Below are 22,017 nucleotides of genomic sequence, written 5' to 3'. Positions count from 1 at the left end.
ACACTGCCTTTTGTGTGCTACTCTAACTGATGTGGCTCTTTCATTTGCAGCGTATTTTCTGCTTATGTTCAAATGTTGTTAGCAATTCTCAAGCACGCTAACCTAAAGGTTATATAAGCTAATAATAAAGAGAACCAGAAGTTTCGGTCTGTGCACCACCAGGGAAATTCTCAGAGAGAGGCAAGATGTTATTTAAAAAAAAACACCCAGCATCCACTATTTCTTCAGAGCTTTATACTAGCCAATAATAGAGGACTGTTTGTAATGCACTCCTAGTGTGAATTTGAGTAACTTTGTTGAATGTCAAGCAGAGAAGTGCTGAAAAATAACCCGCTCAGCAAAACCTCGCCTTGATAAATAAACCTACATTTTGCTGTATATGATAAGGAAAGGTGTGTAAAGCTGAGTAAGATGCTAATATGCATTCAGGCTTAATGTTAATGCTAGATATAAGTGATGAAGCCTTCACAAGAGACTCAAACCTCCCCTCACAGAACAATAGAATATATGATACATTTTAAGGCGTACTGTCAGAGCTTAAAGTTGATTTATTCTGATTCTGATCCAGTGTCATATATACTGAGAAATATTTGCTGTAGGTCTGGTAGATGGGCAGTTCAGTTGAATTACAAAGCGCTGTATGATTCATCTCTATAGATGGGAGTTTTCACGGGTCACTGGAGGCGTTGGCAGTGTTATAATACTCTGCTAACAGGGACAGAGCTAGTTTCGCTGTCTGCCCACACAGGCAGTGACACAGAGCGTAGAAGCACAAGTCAACCCCCACAGGCAAAGTCCGGCAACAACTTCTCTTGTGTCCTTCTGCCACAGCCAAAAAAGGGCAGTTTCACAGGCCAGAACTTGTTTCACACCACAAGGTCAAGCCAGTGAAGGCTTATTTATTAATTCCCTAAAATGTTCATTTTTAGGCTGGGTTAATATTTTAATGCTATTGTTTATCTTTTTCTGAAAGTTTTAATAAAGAATTATTATCCCGATATAACCATATAACCTTTAAAGGGAACGTTTACCCTAAAATCAATTGTACATATTTGACCTGAGGCTTGTAGTGTTGTCAATCCATCTAAAATATTTTAAACTGTGAAGCCCAGTGTTAAGGTTATCACAGATGTCTTCTTCTTCTCTTGAATATAATACATTTAAATAGTAATTGTCACATGGTGCCAGAAGTACCAAATAATACATTTTAAAAATTTTGTTGAAATGTCTTTCAAAAAATCATGCTTTACCAACGTGCTAACCTTATTTACCAGAAATCCAGAAATCTTTGTTGTGAACAGTTTATTCTAGAAAATTCCAAAACTACGCCCAGCAACAGTGTGACTGAAGAGTTAACCAGCCAAGAGAATGGTTGGCAACCAGCGATTGTGAGGGAAAAATGTGTATTCCCGAACCAGCTGGAAAGTAGTTGCTGGTGACACAGAGAGGTTCCTAAACCACAACTTTCTGATTGCTTTGGTCACTTGCAGATTGCCACAGTCACCCGTAGTTTGCATAGAAGATGCCAACTTGTCTGCAGAAACTCCCCATTTACTCTCTAAGCTGTAGCAAAACTTGGAAAATTATGATGCTAACTAGAAATGGAGAGCATTCACCTTTAAAGTAAAAGGTGTGCCTTTGAAATCAACACATTTCAAATGGTGCAACTTTTACTTTGCAGACGAACGGTCTCGTATGTTGCACATTTTCAACACTCCTTCGCAAGTAGTTTGAAAGTATTTGCAGACAACCAAACCAACCAAAGTAAATCAATGAGGTTTTCCATGTAACATTGTGCACTTCATTGTGACTGATTTTAGGGCACATGGTTTCCAGGTGGTTGCTGACCAGTCTCTAGACCTGTGCAAACATGCCTTTAGCATTCAGTTTTATAGCGATTGCCAGCAACCACTCACATCTAGTCAGGCAATACACATTTCTCCCTCACAGTCATTGGTTGCCAAATGCTTGCTAGCCAGTCACTAGGCCCATGGGACTGTAGCCTACCTGCAATGTAAACATTAATGACATTCTTCATCGGCTGAGCTGTAATGTTAGTTTTGATTGGCAGATGCAAAAACTAAAAGAAGAATTCATTGAAAGTTCTATGAAACTTCTCACACCGGCTTACTAGTGCTTTGAGTTTCATACATTATAGCCAAAAAAAGGTAGACATCACAGCAGCCGATGTCTCCAAAGCTGGGTATCTCATACAAAGTCAGTTTAGATGGCAATACAGGCCAGTGGAAAACTTTATCTTTAAAAACCCAGACCCAGAAGATTCTCATGCATATTATAAATTATTTGAAAAATAAATCTAGTCTGTTCTTCCAAAGCTTGCTTCTTCAGTTCAGTGGGGAACAAGTGATGTAGCTTTTTGAAGAGTACAACACATCATCAATATCCTTAACACCAAAGTCTATTTTTCCCACTTATAGATTTATCTATCTGAAGTACTGGCTTAAGTTGCCTGGTGTGTATTTTCTTGGATCTTATTTCAGATCCACTCTACAAATAGTCATTTTAATCTCAGACCCTGCTCTTACGTTTTTTGTGGCCACTTTTACTGTAATTGCCACCCTGGCCAGCTGTATAAAGTTGGTAGTGATATTGAGACCTAGTGCAGAAACAAAGATGTTGGCAGCGTAGAGCAGCTTGTGTGGCTTTAACATTAGAAACATCTGCCACCGCCACTTAAACATTGCAGCTGACTGCAGGACCCAGAAGCACTCAACTATGCCATTTGGACCGAATGCAGTGGGGACTGTCTGCCTGTATAAATGTTATTTCAATATACGGATGCAGGATTGTGAGCCATTCATTAGAGCTGGCAAACACACATAAGCATAACTTCGACTCACTCACTCACAAACTTCTGTCTGCACTTGTTGTTTCTAGTAATTTATTTACTCACCATGGCAACCTTAGTGTTGGGAATAGCAAGTGGAATTAGCTGATTAAGCTAAAATGAAGTTCTCGTTACACCGGTACATCAGAGCTCGTCTCCCAGGAGTCAGCGAGCAGCTGGAAACCCCTCCTCCTGTTTGGCGCTGCACTGCACTTGTGGCTCTCCAATTTAATGCAAAAGCAGATTAATCCAGAGTCAGTACTTGAAGTGCAATTATATTCAACCCATATTTTCAGCTGCTAAAATAATTACAACTCAGTGTTTAAGCAGAGTATTGTTCACCTTTCTGTTAGATCATTTCGCATTGATTTCTGCATATTCCTTGGCAATTGCATTTTGTATTCCCATTACCACGAGATGGTTTCAGTCGATTTGAGTTGTCTGCGCTGTTAGAGACTGACTCAGTGCCAGACCTACATGGAGGTCGTCTCATCCATCAGCTTTGTTTATTTGTCTAAATTTGGTCTGGATTCGGTGCTCTGCAGTGGATGGATGGATGGATGAATAGACAGAAGAAAGAAAGAGAAAAAGAAAGGGAGTGAGAGATGCAGACAGGAGATAACTACGACAGAGAGAAATGCGATTGAGGGAGATGGACAAAGAGAGTGAGAGATGGATTAGCATGTCAGAGACTCCCTACGTAACATTACTCTTGTTAAGTGTGCAATAGCTCATCGATCAGGCTTCTACCGCCCGCATGCAGGGCTCTTCCTTCCATTTCCCTTCCCGTAATCCATAATATCATCTCAGACCAGAACTGCATGGCGTGCTGCAGAAGCCCTCTATGGAAGTCTAAGCAAGCACTGATCAATAGCCATTGAGCATTTGTAGCAGATGCAGGATGAGAAGCAAGCTGTTGTTGACATCCTTCTCCCTATGCTCATCCCACTCAAAGAGATGAGCTATACAGTATGGATCGGAAGAGTGAAAACTGGACTGTGCCTGTCACTTCTAAACTCGGTGAATCTCTCCCCTCTGTCTCTTTCTGTCACCATCTCCTCTTGTCTCGTTGTCTGTCTATGACACTGTATCTGTCCTTCCATCTATCTCCCTTTCCTCTTTGTGTCGCTCTCTGCCATGCCTTCCTCTCAGCGCCGGCTCCATTTATTGGGCCGTGTCATTGAGCCATGTGTGCCGTCCCTGTCAGCAAAACGCCTGGCAGACTGTCTTCATTTCCATGCTGAAGGATGCAAGGCCAGCATGGCAGTTGTGAGAGCTATCGACTGGGATCTGTCAAAGCCCTCCCTGTAGGAAAGCTGTTCCCGCCTGCCTTCTAGGTTGGCAGCCATTCTGAGGCTGTCTGCTTGACTCTGACAATGGCGACGTATATGCCGCACTGCTATAGTTTTGTTCTGTGACCCTGCTTGTCCTATCCACCTGTCATGTTTTTCTAGCATCCTTTTATCTCTCTCCAGAATGGCGTCCCTTTCTAACGCCTTCTGTTTCCCTCTGTGCCTTTCTATGTCTCTTATTCTCTCTCACTCCCACTCTTATTCTTTCTCTTCCCCATAAGACACAGCCTCCTCAGTCTGGGCAGACAGGTCAAGCTGGCTGAAGGGAATCAGACAGTTGTTGATCCAATTAGAGATCCCCTCGAGCAGCATCAGAGTAGAGCAGAATTCCAATAAAATCCTGTCCTCTTTCTGCCTTTTCCATGTTCTCCCCTAACATGTCCTTGCAGTAAAACACAGTGAGCCTTCCTGAGACTTTTCTGAGACCCGTAGGAACCTTTAGTTAAAGTTGTCATTGAGAAGTCGAGAGCTTGCTTTCACTGAATCTTTTCAGGCTGACATATTTTGGTACAAGTGGCTGAACAGTTCCCTCTGTTTGCCCTCTTTATTGCTTTGGACACTCTGGGAGCAAAGCAAGGCCGGCGCAGTTTGACTCCAAACCCTTCTTAGAGGCCTCTTTTGTAACTGTCTTGATGGTGAAAAGCTGGCTGTTTCACTGAGCAAAACCTTTCACACAGCCCCTCTGCAACTATGGAGCATTCCTGCATTGATTTCACCATTCAGGCCAAACAGATGTACAGTCCAATTCAGAGCACCAAATGAATGTACAACAGGCCGAAATTGACGTGTTATAATACATGTACTGATTTGCATTCATAGATCAAGATGTTTTTCAGCTGGCTTTACAAGCCATCCGGAGCGCACGAGCGCTCTTTGTCTCTAGATAGAGAAAAAAGCCACTGTGCTCGTCTGCAGCCAAAGAGCTGATTTCGACCAGATGCAGTCCCATAGGAAACAACTGTAACAGCAATAATTGCTTATGAACATAGCGCTAATAAGTGAAAATTTCAACAAGCTTTCATTTAGATTTCTATTGTCGCTGTTATTTACACAAGTGCATTTCCATGCCTCTGCTGGTTCGTTTTGTTGGTCGGTAATGCGTCTATTGATGAGCAGAATGCCATGACTATCTTTTCAGAGCCAAATGCACATTGAGGAGCATGATTGAGCAAAGGCTATGATCGAATGAGGCTGCAGCACAGGCATCTTATTCTCACTAAACTGCTCCCCTTTCATGTGCGTGCATGAGTGTGGTCGGTGTTGGTGTGCATATTTCAAAGCCCATAATACATGTGCGCATGTCCGCAGCCACCCCTCATTAACGTGTTTACCAGTTCCTACAGCAACCCACATAAAAAACAATTAGGGGTTCCCACGGAGCTCCTTGTTAGCGGCAGTTGTTGACCTCTGACCAAAACTACTTCGTCTTTTTCCCATGATGTCGAATCATTAAAAGGGCAGTAAATTAGTTCATAGCAAGAAGCCCCCGAAAACACATATTCTGGAGCCAAAGTGAATTAGGCATTACTCGAAGCCTTTACCTTAAAGACGCAGGATCAGCAAGCTGGAACGTAGTCGGTGGCCCAGTTTGTTCTGGGCCGTGCCAGGGATGACGCCGTGTGGCGAGAGGTCTAGAAAGGTTTATAGCCTGGCACTGGCTTCCATTCTGCGTATGTGTCTTTGGCTATTTCTGTGTGTTTTCAAAGGTTATAGCAAAGAGATTTTAAGGGCAGGAGGAGGGTGTGCGTTTCAGGGCTACAGAAGGGTGAGTGTGTTCACAGGGAGGGCGGGGTGGTGCGAGGCTGTTGATCTTGGGCTTGAGTCTTAAACAAATGGGCTAGTTCGCTGTGGGAACTGGGGATGTAGTCACTGGGGGAACGTCAGCGTGCTCTATGTCAGATTCTCCAAATTTCTCCAATAGCTAATTATCTCCCACAGCGCCAAAGGAGAGGTTTGGAGGAGCTTTTGTTGTTTTTCTCCTGTAGTGTCTCATGCGCTCTCCCTTCCCTGCTACTTTTTCTTTGGCTGACTGAAAAGTTTGGTGCTGTAGTGGACCCTAAAAGCACAGAAACACAGTAAATTTCTTTTGCTGTTTTTCCAGAGTTTGTTTGCATGCATTTAGCCCCATAGTACCCCTTTAGCCACATAAATGCAGGCACACGTCCGTAAGCTCCACAGCCTTCATCTCATTTGCATCTCAGACATCTCCTGTAACTAACAAAAACACATTTTCAGCAGCAACATTCCTGGCATGAGAGAAAATTAAATGCAAAAGCAAATAATCTGATTAGCTCATTAACGCCTCGGCCTTTCCTTTTCTTTTTTTTTTATCAATTTATCGCCTGACAAAGTCGCTTGTCATGAGCTCACTAAACTTCAGGTTGTTTCATGGCTGTCACTGCCTTGTCAGTCTAGACAGAAGCTTTTTCTCTCCTGTCTTGTGATGCTGCATTATTATCAGGACCCAAAGCACCTCTAACATCTGGGAGTAGAGATTAAAGCATCAACAATTCTCTCGGTGTCATCTCTGACATGGCGTGATGAAAGGTCCCTTTGCTCAGCCTCCTGCAGACAGCCCCCATCATTGGCCAGTGTCGTCACAAAGCCTCCGTGTCACAAGCTGCCAGGCCTGTAATGTGAATGCGTTGACAGGAGAGCCGTCAGCTCTCTCCTAAGCCACCAGGTGCAGAGCAGCATCGGTTCAGTGTTTAGACAAACTTGTTGGCTCTGTGTGTACTGTACTTTTGCTGAACTGTACAACTGCCCCAGGGTTTGATCCTGGTTTAGGTTCACACTCTAATTCTCTTGGTCAGTCATTTCCCTTATCTCTTTCACCATCTTCTCCTTTTGTTGTTTCATGTTCTTTACGCTTTCTGTACTCCTGTGTTTCTGCTTGTTTATACAACTGTCTCCCTTCCCCTGTTTCATCTCCCCAGTCTGTGTCTTAAGAGATTCCGATCTCTCTGACGCTGACTGAAAAGGGGACGGACACTGTGAAGACCCCCAGATCCCCAGCCAAGAGAGCCGCTCATTTCTCATGCTTTTCCCCCCCCTACTCTTTCTTCTTCTCTCCAGATTGACTGTCTTCAGATTTGCTTTTCCTCTCTGCACTATCTCATCAGGAAAGTCATCTGCCTGAGCCAATTTTTCCCTCTTTAGGTGCTCACCTGCAGCACGAGTGTGGGAAACTGCCCTTTCACAAGTTATCTTTACACAGGCTTAGGTTATCGCAACACTTTCATTGACCTTTCATTGGTAATTATGCATACAAAAGGCTTTTGATGCAGATACAGCTTAGACGAGGTCGCTCTTCAGTAGGGCTCTTTTCTTTTTTGTTTTTTAATGTGTATAAAAACAGCTGCTTCATTTTCAAGCCATCCTTTATTTCTGCTGATGCCAGCTCTGAAGTTAGAGCATCTGTCAATCCTCTGTAACGGTTTCATCTCGGGGACCCTTAACCTGCCCCTAGTGTTTGCACCAAGAACAGCACAGTAACGTCTATATCAGCTGTTTCTCAAACCATGCACCCCAGTGAGGTGCTCACGCTGATGGCTGCTGAGTGGAAAAAGACATAAAAATTTCAAATAAAAGAGGAGATGGCTGTTACAGTAAAACACGGAGGGATTATGCGTCAGGAACAGGAACGCCTTCTAGAAATAAGCTTTGGCTGACAGAGCGGTCCTGTGTTACCATCTCAGAGGTATTTACAAGAGCGATTACGGTGATTATTATTTCAACAATACCTTGCGATGCTCTTTCATAGGCTGCCAGCCTTTGCAAGGATAGGGAGGGCCTGCCAACATCACCGGACTGGGAATTTGTGTAGGAGCTCCATAGGAAGGCAGAGCGGAGGGAGGGGGGGAGAGAGAGAAAGAGATGCAGTGGTAGAAGCAGAGACAAAGGACACAATTCAAAAGGGCTTCTTTCTTTTTGGAAAGGTCGCACAGTGCACTTCTGCTAACATGATTTTGTCCTTTTCCCTCTCTCTGCAGCTCCCACGGAGCCTTTGCTGTGCAAATTTGCCGACGGAGGGCAGAAGAAACGCCAAAGCCAGAGCAAGTACCCTCAGAATGGAAGGCCGTGGCACAGAGAAGGCGAGGTAAGATGTTACGCCAGTGTTTATTGTTCTCACTCGCAACTGGAAAAAAAAAATCTTCCACAGGGTTTTGATGTAGCACAATTCATGAAATAGTAAATCCCATAAAGATTTCTTCAGCAAATGCCTCTCTTTACATACACCTCCTTTAGGTTTGTTGGTGATTTAAACTATATTTATATATATAGATAGATTTTATCTCACTTGGAAGCTAAATTCACAGATAAAATGGCAATAAAATTGAGTAAATGTGCTAAAAACTATATAAGCTGCTACTCGGATGAGTTGACAAAATAACACCGCTCACTTACACTCCACTAACTACTGTAGCACCACATCTTTAGATGACCATCTGAGGTAATGGTATTTCTAAGAAATGGCTCCACCCTGCTCACAAGGGATCAGAAGAAGTTGGCTACAACATCTGGCAGTATGTAAAGTATTACCGCCTGCCATTTGTATTCACTATCATGTATGGAGATGTTTTCAAAAAAAGAAAAGAAAAATAGCCCACATATCGATCAAACTGTCTCCAGATGTATATGTGCTGTCATGTAAGTTGCATCTCAAGCCTCACTGAGCGCATATATTTCCACCATACAGCAGAATGCTGGGAAACCTGAAACTGGAAACGGTATGGTAACATGTAGAGACGAGGTTAAAATCTTTTCTTAGACTACCAACAGGATATACTGGAAAGGACGAACAGAGGAGACAAGTACGCGACTGCTTTAGACGGGACTATATAGAAGAGAGAGAATGCACACACACATGCAGCTGCGCATGCTCAGTCTGACAATTGTGCTGAAACTGCAAGTTACAGGAGACAAGGAAAGATGGAATGTTTGTCCTTCAAGAAAAACTCTCCATACATCTTAGTGTGTGCTGCAGACGCAGTTTGTGAGTATGTGTGAAGAAGTAGGTGGAGGATACAGTTTCATCTCTCATCCAAGTGATCTCTTCAGCTCAGATTCATGATTGTCAGAAGATTGTCTCCTCCTCTTTTTAGCGATGGTTGCTCCCTTTCCACATTCAAATGGCCTCATTTACTCCCCGCTCAAACCAGGAGCCATACCTGCCCAGGATGTGTGCACGTCCTCATCATTGAAGGAATAGCCACTGGCCTGTAGGTGGATGAGGTAGCTCTTCTGTGTTTTGCCATGACTACATCTTTCACTGTGTTACAAAGCTTGAATTGCAGCCATTCCCCAACTCTCTGAACAATTATCATGGCCATCGACCAATGGTCATGACAACAATCATGAAACTGAGCTCATAGCTCACTCTTAGTCAATGGTGCCACTTTTGGTGGTTATGCAACTGAACTATTTATAAGGTTGAGGAAAGCTGCAGTCAGCTGAGAATGAAGAAGTCGGTTGGACGAGTGAGGACACATTCCTCCCACTGAAAACACTTCGTCCAGATGAACAGAATCAACTTTCCGGGATTTCCTTCACTGAATTATTGAGCATGCATCAAGACGTAGGTGGAGTATTCCCTACACAGGCTCTGTGTGTGTGTGTGTGTGTGTGTGTGTGTGTGTTTGTGTCTGTCCATCACATGTTCAGCAGACCTTACACCTATAAACCAATGAAGCGTGTTTCACCTAAATCACATTGCTACATCCCCTCAGGCCCACACATTGACAGGTTGGCAGGGTCAGCTCGGTTGACTTAAGGTAAAGTGAGATGACTGTGTATGTGGGAGTGATCAGATGCTTCCTTTTAAAGGAGACAGGCAGCCTAAATAGACACAAACATTTATTCATTTTGCCATAATGCATTCTTTGCATTGCATACAGTGCACACACTTGACCTTCGACGTGATATATTAGCCTGTAAAATATGTTTACTAATTCGCTTCACCAGGTCCGTGGATTTCTCTGTGATTATTATTGTGCTTTAATTGCTACACTTTTAAAATTACAGCACTAAAAATGAACATTTTGGACAAATATGTTTGCTAATTAGTGTAGTGCAGGTTTTTAGCAGATTGGGTTTTTAGCAGATTGGGTTTTCAGCGTATCTCAGGGCTTTTTAAACAAGAAGAGACTTGAGGGGAAAAGGAAAAACTAGAGACTCAGAGTTTCTTAAGAATTCTGAGTTCAGCCAGAGGCTGAGCTAAAAGCTCATAAGAAGAATATTTACTTAGTTTTCTGTCCTCCAGATTCAATTCAAAAAAGATGCTGTAAGTGTCTCAGCATGAAACTTTCACTATTCTCGTCCCGTACCTTCCTTTGCATCATAACCCTCTCCTCCCCTCCGCAATCCACAAAAAGTGAGGTATAAATGTGGGTTTAGGGAGACTTGAGTTTCGGTTTACTTTAGTTTTTATTGTTTTAAAGCTGCTCGTCAAATTTATGTGTTTGAACATAATTTCACTCCAACAGATTTCCCAGAACCCTGTACCAAGAAAATAAGTTCTGCAGATTTACACCCACTGCATGCATCCAGTATTAAAGCCTCTTGAGAAAAAATAATTGGTTTTTGTATTGATTCATCTCCAGTTTTTTGTGAACTGCATTTTTCCGTGTACATTCTGTGGCATTTAAAGACACCTTTGTGCTTTACTTCATTTTCTGTCAAACTTTAAGTTTGGAAATCTTAGAAATGCCACCCTGTTTTATCAGTTCTGAAAAAGACTTGAGAAATGAGAGTAAATTAAAAAAGATATCTTCTTGTATTGTCTTAAAGCATGATTGCGTAATTAGTTTTTCTATTTTAAGCTCAGACCAGCTAAAAAAGTATTTGAGAATGAGGTGGTTTAATATGAAAACGACTGTTTGTTATGTAAAGACGACATCATATAGAGGTTAAACAACAGCAACATGATGCAGACTGCTGACCTAACATTCGCTTTGATACATTATGCTGATGTTGAGAGCTAATAATAGACCTTTGTGCTTATATCTGGTAAGAACAGGCACCTATATAATCTTGACTTTGCTATACAGTGTTGCTTACAAATTTGGGAGACAGACTTATCATCATTCATGGCAGATCTTAGGTCGAGGAAAGGTATGTATGGGCATTATACGGTGCTCGTTACTTTTCTTAAAAATAATGCTGTTTGTTACTTGATTATTTCCGAGAGAAAGTCATTAGTTATACTACTTGTAACGTTACTTTCTTATTACTTCACAGCGTTACCCAAAATGTACTGTCACATAGTTACAAGTTAGTTAAATCTTAGGCTACAGTTCCACATGCAGATGAAAATCCCTGTATAATTGAGGGCACACATGTGATCTTCCTTTTAGTGTTCACATATGAACGTAAAGCAAAGTTGAAAACCAACCTAAAGGGACTTCAAAGCAATTGCCACATTGATTCTTCTTTAGAAACATATACAGGTAGAAATGGAGGCTACAGTGCTACATGCTTGACTGCCTTTGTTACCAGTTGAAGTTCAGGCTCTGGCTGCTGGACTGGAGTCTGCAAACACTCAGCTTTAACATCACTCTGGGCTCTTTGCTAGTTTTTTGTTAGCACGCTGTCTGTGCAGATGTTTGCAAAGAGCCCGTGTTGTGTTAGCTGTATAATGCAGTTGTTTCTGCACTCTACCACCGTGCTCTTGTCTTTTCCTGTAGTATTTCCAGTCCTCAAAAGTTGTACATCCCTCCACCGTTTTCTTCCTCCCTGCACCCAAACCGAAATCAACTGAAGGAAAACAAACAGTTTTGATAGAAGAAATTTGTAATGAACCTTTGTTTAGTACAGTAATTCTGGTAAATGACTGCATTACTGAAGAACTGTAATGCGATTACAGTAATGCATTACTTTGGAAAGCATTACAGCCAACATTGATCACAATGCAACTCAGATCACCTGCAGATAAAGTCTGGTTGATCTAAAACTGTGATACTGCAGTGCATTCTGCGTACATTTACACTTAGAATAAAGTGGATGGCCCTTAGAAGCATGTGTGTGCCTCTGTGTGGTCATTGATCAGCTGTGGGCAGGGGAGATGGGAGATGGCCATCACATGTTAGTCTGTTTATCAGAACTGAGGCCATTCCTCACTCCGCTCCCTGTGGCAGACAGATGAAGCGAAGCAACAGCCTACGCCATCCATTACTGTCTCTTCCGACATGTCTCTCTACCTTCTCCTTCTACAGTATAGATCTCACTCTACCGACATCTTTAGCTTTCAATCACTCTTCCCCCTTTTCCTCCACCCATATTTAAACACTCCCTCCTCACAGCTTCTTTCTCTTCCATTTTGTCTACTGTCTCCTCTTCCCGTGTTTGAAGTCTTCCCAGATCCCACAGCAACATATGGAGAGAGAAAGAGCAAGTGACTCACTGAGACTAAGAGAGAGGGAACACATTGCATGATCAGTCAGGAGTTACAAGGGGTTGAGTGCTGCAGGGTGGCTGGTGGTGAGGATTGAGAAATATATGACAGATTTTCTTGTAAACTACCCAAAGTGGGAGTCTAGAAAGTGCTGTCTCTCGCTGTCTCATGCTGACAAACATATTAGTCACTGCATTTTTTTCTTCCACCACACATTCATGCGCCTAGCGCCATGGGTGCTCATTCTTCTCTCTCTGTCTCTCTCTCTTCACATCCTAACTCTTTTACACCAACACACACTCCTACACACACACACAAAAACTTTCAAAGTCACACTTCTCAAGCACCTACTCTAGGGGAATGAGTGTGGATGAAAAAAAAAACATCCGGCTTTCCAGTCTGTGTGAAAGCCTGACAGATGTCCCTGTGTGTGTTTGTGTGTGTAGCCACAAGGCAGAAGAAGCAAATGTGTGTATAGCAGGCAAAAAAATTAAGGGAGGGAGCGGGTCAGCGTGTGTGTGCGTGTGTGAGGACACAGAGACGATGACTCGACTTGGTTTTCCTGTGGTTTTTGGAAGGGGTTGGCGGGTCATCCTTGGGGCACGGAGTGGGGATGTGGAGCTGTTTTCATGAACACCAAAAAACGTTGGGAGAATCGAGACGAAGCTGCCCTTACTCCTATGCAGTACACGGCAAGAGATTTATCAGATGAGCTGGGTCCTAATTACTAGAAATATTCAGCTCAGTTTAGGCGAAGGAGCTGCCTGAGGTTGCATGCAGAAGGAAGTTCACATGGTCTCAAACTTTATCTGCACTCCTCCATATCCATGCTCTTGGACAGATTTTGTACTAGAAAGCTGGCAGGGTAAAGACTGGCTAATGTATGCCAAACATTTTCATTCTTTTATGCAGGGTAATGTCTAGAAAGCCTCAGGGTTGTGGTGCATGTTTGAAAACGGCTTTCAAAATATGATTTAAGCACAAGAAAATAAACACAACTAGTTGATGCTATTGAGCTGTCTTTTATTAGACTAAAATTTAACTTAGATCATGTTTTTTTAGCTGCTCCACCTTTTTCTTGTTGTTGAGAGTTGAAAAGTTGTGAACTTTTTCAGCTTCTGAAGGGCGCCCAGATGTCAGAATAAGTATGAAAACCACTTCTGTAACAGGAAAGAACAGGTGACGTCTTTGAAACCGCTAGTGTAGGCTGTCCTCACATTTTTAACTCTGTTAAACACAATTTTGCATACATGCATTTTCATACATAATATGCTAAAAAAAAGCTGCTTTATTGCCATGATAAAATGCATTCACATTTTCACTGAGACTACATTAGTATAATTCATTTTGTAAACCCTAGAGCACAGTTGAAATGATATTAATGCAAAATAATTCTTCACAACTCGCTAAACTTGATAACTTGAATTAATGATTGACTACAAAAAGAAACAACTGAGTCATACTCTATGGCTTTTTCATGAGTTTGGAGCCATCTGTCACTGTGCTACATTTTGGGATTTTACTGTGGGTACAGTAGGGCATATTTATCGTTTTACATTTACATAGAGGGGAGAACATATTCTAGTGGAAAATACACAGTACAGTAAGTCTTATTTACTACATAAGCATGAAAAATTCACATAAACGGCCACTTGGTCTTCAAAAGTCAGGTCTGTTCATGGGAGCTTCTATCAGAGCCAAGCTTTGTTCACGGGGTCTGTACAACATTAAAGTCAAGTTTTTTTCTGCAGTCTTGGATCAAGCTAAGACGGATACACAGTCTGTCTGTGTCTTTTCCTTTCCTCTCATTTTGACGGAGCCAAAAGCTAACTGCATCAGTAATCAGTCACTGGCTATGCAGGGTCCTCCGGTCAGGAGCTTCTCTGCTGTGGAATTCATCAACACGCGGAACCAAGGGCAGCACTTAGGGGAGTTATCAGCCTCACCGAGACAGCTGGCCATGTCTGCCGCTGCTATTAGCGAGCATGGGAACACACAGTCGTGCACGCAAACATGCTGACAGGCGTGCAATGCAACTCTCTTGATCTTGGATTTTATGTAAAGGGAGAGTATAAATACATGCACAGACCTTTGCATGTATGGATTTACAGAAAGAGATGTTCACAGATGCAAAAACCAAATTTAAAGTAGAAAATAATTACAAAGCACATGGACTGAGTGGCTGCATTCGGCCTTTACAGCTTGGTATAAAATGTCTCTGAAAGCCTTTTACAACCAGTTGTGCAAATACACAAAATTAGACACAAAGGTCCATCCATGCCTGGATCCCTACACATCCCTAGTTTAAGCAAGGACATTGTCATTTGGTGGAGAGTCTGTGTTTTTGCTCACTCTCGAGGGCTCGTCCAGGCTCACTGATCCCCTTGGACCTCTGAGCCACTATTCCCTTAACTGTATAGCTCAGTGTAGGTAGCCCTCTGGGGGAACAAGGGCAAAAGACTTACAGGAAGATGGGAGGGGTAGATTAAGAGATGAGGGGAGTGAGGAACGGAGAGAGAGAAAGGAGAACACAAGATGTTGAAGAAGAAAAGGAGTGGGAGGGAGGGCAAAGTGAGGGAAAGGAAGGGCAAAAAATGAGTGTGTGTGGGTAAATGTGTAGCGTGTGCATGTGTGTATGCTGATGAAATCTGCCATCCTCAGCAGCCTCCCGTTAAAAGAAATCGGATTAGCTCTCCTCGGGGAGAGAACCTTCAGGAATGCAGATGAAGGATTGCGGCACACAGGTTTCTCTCCTGGACTCTAAAAAAGGGCCTCACACAATCACACGCACGCACACACTCATGGATAGGTTTGCTGTCACACACTTACCTAGACACATGTACACACACCATCACAACAAGGAACTCAGTTTTCCACTCATTCCCTTTTCTCTCCAAAGGCCATTTCTTTATTTCCTCTCATTCATAAAAACACGATGATACGTGGTTGAAATAGAAAAGCGCGTCTTCGATACTAATTCACTTTGTCCTATTGACTAAGCTTTCCCTCACATTGGCTTTGTCACTTGTCAGTTTTTCCACTTTGAAATGAGATGATTTAGATTTGATTTCATTTGTTTTGGACAAAAACAATCAGGATCTTAATCAAGTTATTCTTCAAGTACAATAAATGTACAGCAAATTTTCTTGGTCACAATAGTGCAGGAATATATCAACAGCATTGCCTTTGATGTACAGGTGACATACAAGGAGCCCGTACGGTTTCCCCGTACACTGTACGTACACTGTGATTTAGAGGTAGCAGAAGTGCTTAAATGTACAGAAAATTAGTCTGTGACCTTCTTGAATACTTAGCTGGACAAAGACATGATTTATATAGTTTTGCCTCTGTGCATCACCACAGTGAACGTGAAATCAAACAATTATAACGCAATTGAAGGGCAAACATTCAACTTTACATCAAGGAATTTCACAAAAATTTTGCATGGACTGTTTAGGAATTACAGCATGACACATGTATGCTTTAGATTCTGTGGTTTCTCTCCTTGTCTGTATTTTTCCATATTGGTTTCATCTGTCCAAAGAATTTTTCCACAACTGTGCAGCCTCTTTTAGATGTTTTTTTGGCAAAACCTAATCTGGCCTTCCTGTTCTTGAGCGTAATCAGTGGCTTGTTGTAAACTCTCTGCATTTACATTTGTGTTGATTGTAGACCTTGACAAAAAATACACCTATCACCTTGAGTGTTCTTGACTTGGTTAGATGTTTGATGTTGTTTTTCCTCAGCCATGGAAGTGCCTCTGTCATCATACACTTTGTTGTGTGGTCTTTCAGACCTTTTGCTCTGGCCAAGTACGTTCCTTCTTTTTAAGAATGTACCAGACTGTTGATTGGCCACTCCTAATGTTTCTGCTGTATCTCTGATAGATTCATTGTAGTTTTTGATTATGAGGATGGCCTTGCTCAACTTCAAATATTCTGTCTGCTTCATTTGTTATTGAATAATAACAGAGTAAGGCCTCATGTGGCCTTGAAAACTGCGTTTATGCAACAACTTTGTAAAACCCTTTGAATTAAAGTTCAAAGTCTGCACTTAAGTCCTATACAATTAAATAATTGTGGTGGTCTAAAAAGGGAAAACTACAAAAATTATATTTTTGTCCAACAAATTATGGCTCTAACTGTATTTCACAGAAGTACGTTCGATCAGCAAAGCCATCGGTGTCCGACTTACGACAACATATACACATATAAATAAGAGACACTTTAAAACGGTTACATGCAGCTTGAAATCCTGTCACTAAATTCATGGAAGAACATCTTTTGTAAAAAGAAGGAGAAGACATTGATCAAACTGTTTTCCAGCCACAATCTTCTCTTTGGCTTTGTTTAGGTCATTATTGAAAAGTAGGCTTAAAACAAAAGTGTTGACCACTTCTTTCTGTGTGTTTTGCTGCTTCGCTGCAAATCGCCATTCCTCATTTTTGTCTGTCAGTAAATATCAGAAACTGGCTTCTCACTTAGAGTGAGAGTGATTGCTTTTGTTGCCTTCTCCTTTTTACTACAGCAGATGACACTACATTGTCACACTGAAAAAAATGATATAAAAGGTGGTAATGTAGGACAAGTTGTCACATTTTCTTTTGCTTCAGCATTTTAATATTACTTCATACTGTATGTATCTTGATAGGCCGTATAATTTGTTGTTGTTCTTTCTCTTTCAGACTGGCATGGCGTTAACATATGATCCTGCTGCAATGCAGAATGGGTAAGACTTGATCTATCCTTGGCACCAGCTAATACACTCGCCTCCTGGCTCATAGAACCCCAGTCGATACTACTGTCATACACAAAGATTAATGTAGTGTCTGCACTTTGTTACTGTTTGATTAAGGAAATCTATATGGAGTTCAGATATCGGTTTTCACTGGTGAGGTCGGGTGAGAAATGGCGAAGGGGCACTGAGTGAGAGTGAGTGTGTGTGTGTGTGTGTGTGTGTATATGTGTGTCTTTGGGTACTCAGATATGTGTGTTTTTGTGTCTTCATGTCATGGTGCTGTGGAAATAAATGACCCGGCGTCATGTTTTATTTTTCCCCACGGTGCTGAGACAGGAAGGAGAATGCTGAGGCTCCCCTTTATCTCCCTCTGTCCTCAGTCATTCACAGGAAGCGCCTCACTCCCACTTCCTAAACCACTTATCCTCCAGTGAGTCAGTCTCAACCAAAACACAACACTGGATGAATAGCATCACTCATTACATACGCCCTGCAATGTAAACGCCTACTTCAGTATAAATCCCTCAACTTATGATCCCAAAGATACAAAACTGCGAGAGAAAGAGAAAAATGTGTCGCTCTCAGCACCTTGAACCAGATTTTTGCGGGCGATAAAAACATTATACATAAATAATCATCCTCTAGAAAAGAAGAAAAATAACGTAAAACGAGTCAAATGTTAAATAAAGAAAACTTACAAAAAACGTAATGCATAGTTTAAAAAAATGCTACTTTACATTTCTTACAGGTACATAAAGAGTTCAAATTCAAATCGGTGAATTTAGTACTGTATATAATTATAATGCAAATTACCCATAATTAATGCATATATATGTTATTGAGGGACTTAATTTACGTCCTCCTCAGTGTTAATATTTGCATAAAATGTAACTGTATACTTTCAGAAACCAAAAGCAAAAAGACATTTAGAAAAACTGAAACACTGCACACGATCCCAGCGTTGGGTGAAAACTAATGTAGCTCCTTCCTTTGTCATAAACTGACCTTTTATATTTAATCAAGCTGCCAAAGTTTCCAAACTACTAAGCAAACTACACAACATCACTTTTGTGTTATTCACATTCATTGAAATCATTTTACATTTTGCACAATCTGACATAGATAATAAAACAATGAAAACTCTGTTTTTGAGCTGCTGGTGTTTGACTCACATTTTCACAACACCAGACCGTTAAAGTCAAACTGTAATGTCGTCGGCGTTGATGCTGTATGTAGCGATTTCAAGGCTCGTTACAGAATTAGTGTTGGCCTGTCCTTGGCCAGTATTATGATTTTCACTAATTGTTGCTGAGACTGTTGGACATCCTGCTTAACCTCCCAGGGGATCTCGGTGAGATTCAGCACCTTTAGATGTTCAGCATTAAAATAAAGTCTTTCAATTACACAAAGAAGGTCTCCAAGTACACAGAAAAAGATTTCCTTGACTATATCCCAGTGTTGAGTGCACTCAGCCAGACTTGGTCCACGCATCGGTAATCCGTTGCAGATATGGCCGTCCATCAGCTGTCCAGCATATTATTATTGCTCTATTAAGTAAATTCCAGTATGAGAACTAAGCCAAATATTCAGAAGTTGAAACTAAAGTTTAAGCAAGCAGACCAAAAGAAACCAAACCACGAGAAGAGTGACACATCAAGCTTGCCTCACTGAGAAATAGAAAAGCAACACAGACGGCTGTTTAATAGCAGTTTTAAGAGGGAAACAAGGCCAAGTTGTGAATGAGCATACACCATATATCTTACCATGGAGAATGGACAAGTTCATTTTACTGATGGATTCATTTTTATGTAAGGCAGTAGGAGAATATTCCTTGCATCAGACATAAAGTCAACAATGCAGTGGACGTAATCGAGTCAGAGGATGTTTGTCTGCTCCAGAGTTGGACACCTATATTAAACGAACCACACCCCGTCCACTTAGAAGCTGCAGTCCTTTCTGTAGACATATGCACACCCTCTGGTTTCCAGCTGTGTGGAGAAGGGTAATGACTCCCAGCACACCTCGAAACTTTGAAGAAATTACTTTTTAGGCCAATCAAGCAGTACTGACTGTCATGGACTTCCCTCTATAGCCACCTGACCTCAGCCCTCCTGAGCATTAAGTCTAAGCGCAACTGAATTTAGGTTCCTGTTTTGCGCAGCCTTGAGGAGTCCCTGCTGCTCACTTACAAGTGTCATTAATGCAAGATTTGAGGCATACCAAATATTCTGTATTACTCAATAGTCTTGTACATTTTTCAGATGTTTCTATTAAAGTCGTTTAATAGCCTCGTAACATGGAACCACCCAATGCAAATAAACTAGGTATTCTCTCTACTGTTAGTTACTCAAATTTATTCCTCTGTTCCTTTTTCCTTTCGGCTCAGGTTCTACTCCTCGCCTTACAGCATCGCCACCAACCGCATGATCGCACAGACCTCCATCACGCCCTTCATCGCTGCTTCCCCCGTTTCCACATATCAGGTGGGCCATAATGCACTGGAATATGGGTAGATTCTGTGTGTATGTATATGAGAGTATACTTTGTGTATTTTGTGCACTTTGGGTTGGAAAAGAGGGGGTGGGCTTCAAAACAGCATGAGGCTCTCGCTTCTTCCCTCATTGTTTCTTCGATGCTCCAGCTGTGCTTGATGACATCTGTTTCGTAGGCAGCAAACACGCCAGGGATCAGAACAGAAGCGGCAAAGAAAAAGGGGGATTTTAAAAAGGCTGACAAGGTAGAAAAAAAGAAACGCACCCATCAAGAATGAAAGTATCTAGGAAAAAGAAACAGTTTCCTCTCTCCTGTAGTCCAAACCTCTTTTGTTCCCTCTCTCGATCTCTTTTTATTTTATTTTCCTAGCTTCAGCACCAGGCCTTCCACTTCCAGAGCGAACGTTTGCATTCCTCACTGCTGCGATCAGTGGAGTAATGCAACAGAACAGAGCGGGATCGTAAAAATTGGCCCTGTGATATGTCAGGAGCGCTAACTATTTTCCGTCACTGCGCATTTCATGCAACACCCTTTGCCGAATCTAAACATCAAGAGACGCTGCCACTGTGCCCTCTCGATCAGACACTATCGTTTAACATCGCCTCTGTTTGGTATGCAGAGACAGAAAGACGAGGATAGAGAGCAGGAGAAAGGAGATGAAGGATAGATAAGAAAATAGAAGAGACAGATGGAGAGAGAGAGAGAGAAAGAGTAGGTTTAGGTGATGGCGATGGCACGGCTGGGTGGGCAGAGGAGGGGTGTTGCTGAAGGTTGCGGCGCCCGTCTTTGAGGCACGCTTGATTAAAACTCTGGTCCAGTACCTGTGGTGGAGGGGCAGAGGAGAGAGAAGGAGGGAGAAAAGTGGGCCAGGGCGCGCCTCTAATCCGCTCTCGGAAGGCTTCCCAAATTGATTTATCAAAAACAATGGCCAGGCTTTTGAGGAATATTAATCCTCACAGTTTCAATATCGGGCAGCTCTGCCGCCGCTTCCTGTAATATTGCCCTTCAGCCAGTCACGGCAGGAAGGTGAGTCCTTCATCTTCTGCTCAAGTACAAAGAGGCACGGGGAAAAAAGAAGGGGAAGACAAGCCAGGCAGATATATATGCAAGACAAAAGGAAATCACTTCCTTTTATGATGAAAAGTATTGCCTTTGTAATGAAAATCTCACGGTGCGCAGAAATGACTGTATGTGTCATTCCTCCTTTTATGTTTGTGTCGCGTTGATATTTTGGAGCTTTTGATAGAATTGATTGATCAGATCTGCAAATGACCCATACCAACAGCGGTATTCTGGCGTTCTTTATGCTTGGCTCTTCAATAACGATTGGATTCATTTGCTGGAAAAAACAACTTTGATGATCCGCATGACAGGAGACGGTCCAGGCCATATCGCTACCAAGATTTAAACGAGTACCGCCAGCCAGCCGTGAGCCTGGTTTACATCACTGCTTATACAGACTGGCTCACTGGCTGACTAAATATGTGGCTGGCTGATAGGACATGGGGCTGGCAAGCTTACTAACTAGCTAACTGGCTGGCTGTTTGGGTTTACGTGTGACTGGTTGGAACGAGGGCCAGCTGGCTGACCACGCAGCTCGACAACTGACTTACCGGCTTTTTGGCCTGTTGGCTGACAGGCTCTTTTAAATTATAATATAAGCTGTGAAGTTCAGCCAGAGGTAGGGAGCTTCTTAGGTTGTGCACATTTTACCCTTCACTCACAGTGAAACTAATGTTCATGTAGAATTACTCTACCTGCTGTAATTCTGAGCAACTCTGTAAAAGCTGTAATTTGGTGCTTTGGGGAAAAGCCAGCTCAGGTCGAGTCAGTTAACTCTAATCTTCAAAAGCAGTCATTTGGATCTCTTTATATTTTGTGTTACACTTAGCAACTTAGCACGTTTTCCCTCACGTTCTTTCCTGCCTGATAACAGATCAGTTTCTGGCTTTCTGGTTTATTTTTATCTGGGAGATGTCTGGGAGTGAAGTCCTGCTGAAATTGTTAATGCTGTAACTCATCAGCCCTTTTGCTGTTTTTTAACATCCCACAGATAAACGCATTTGTCATGTTTCTGCTGTTAACTTGGACTAAACTACAGTCTTTTCACGAACCTAAGATGGTAGTGTTTGGTCCCAAAAGTAAAAAAATGAGTGAACACAACTGTCTCACAGCTGGCAAACTGGGATTTATCT

General features: G+C 42.1%; 1 protein-coding gene and 1 long non-coding RNA gene across 7 annotated transcripts in view; one reads left to right on the top strand and one right to left on the bottom strand.

Annotated features, from left to right (window-relative positions):
- The window catches only part of LOC146493076 (uncharacterized), a 423,488-nt gene that overhangs the window by 322,565 nt on the left and 78,906 nt on the right, over nucleotides 1–22,017 (bottom strand). The window lies entirely within an intron of this gene.
- LOC146493077 (RNA-binding motif, single-stranded-interacting protein 3-like) overlaps nucleotides 1–22,017 on the top strand; it is a 307,462-nt gene that overhangs the window by 250,027 nt on the left and 35,418 nt on the right. For 5 of the 6 annotated variants that reach the window (XM_085148672.1, XM_085148674.1, XM_085148677.1 and 2 more), the window contains exons 9-11: nucleotides 8,193–8,299; nucleotides 17,277–17,320; nucleotides 19,716–19,812. In XM_085148672.1, the coding sequence (XP_085004798.1) occupies nucleotides 8,193–8,299; nucleotides 17,277–17,320; nucleotides 19,716–19,812 (248 nt within the window). The remainder of the gene's footprint in view (nucleotides 1–8,192; nucleotides 8,300–17,276; nucleotides 17,321–19,715; nucleotides 19,813–22,017) is intronic. The other variant, XM_085148676.1, reaches the window with a different exon arrangement.

Source organism: Neolamprologus multifasciatus, chromosome 22 (genome assembly GCF_963576455.1).
Source record: "Neolamprologus multifasciatus chromosome 22, fNeoMul1.2, whole genome shotgun sequence".
Taxonomy (NCBI): domain Eukaryota; kingdom Metazoa; phylum Chordata; class Actinopteri; order Cichliformes; family Cichlidae; genus Neolamprologus; species Neolamprologus multifasciatus.
This window is presented reverse-complemented; position numbering and strand designations above follow the sequence as displayed.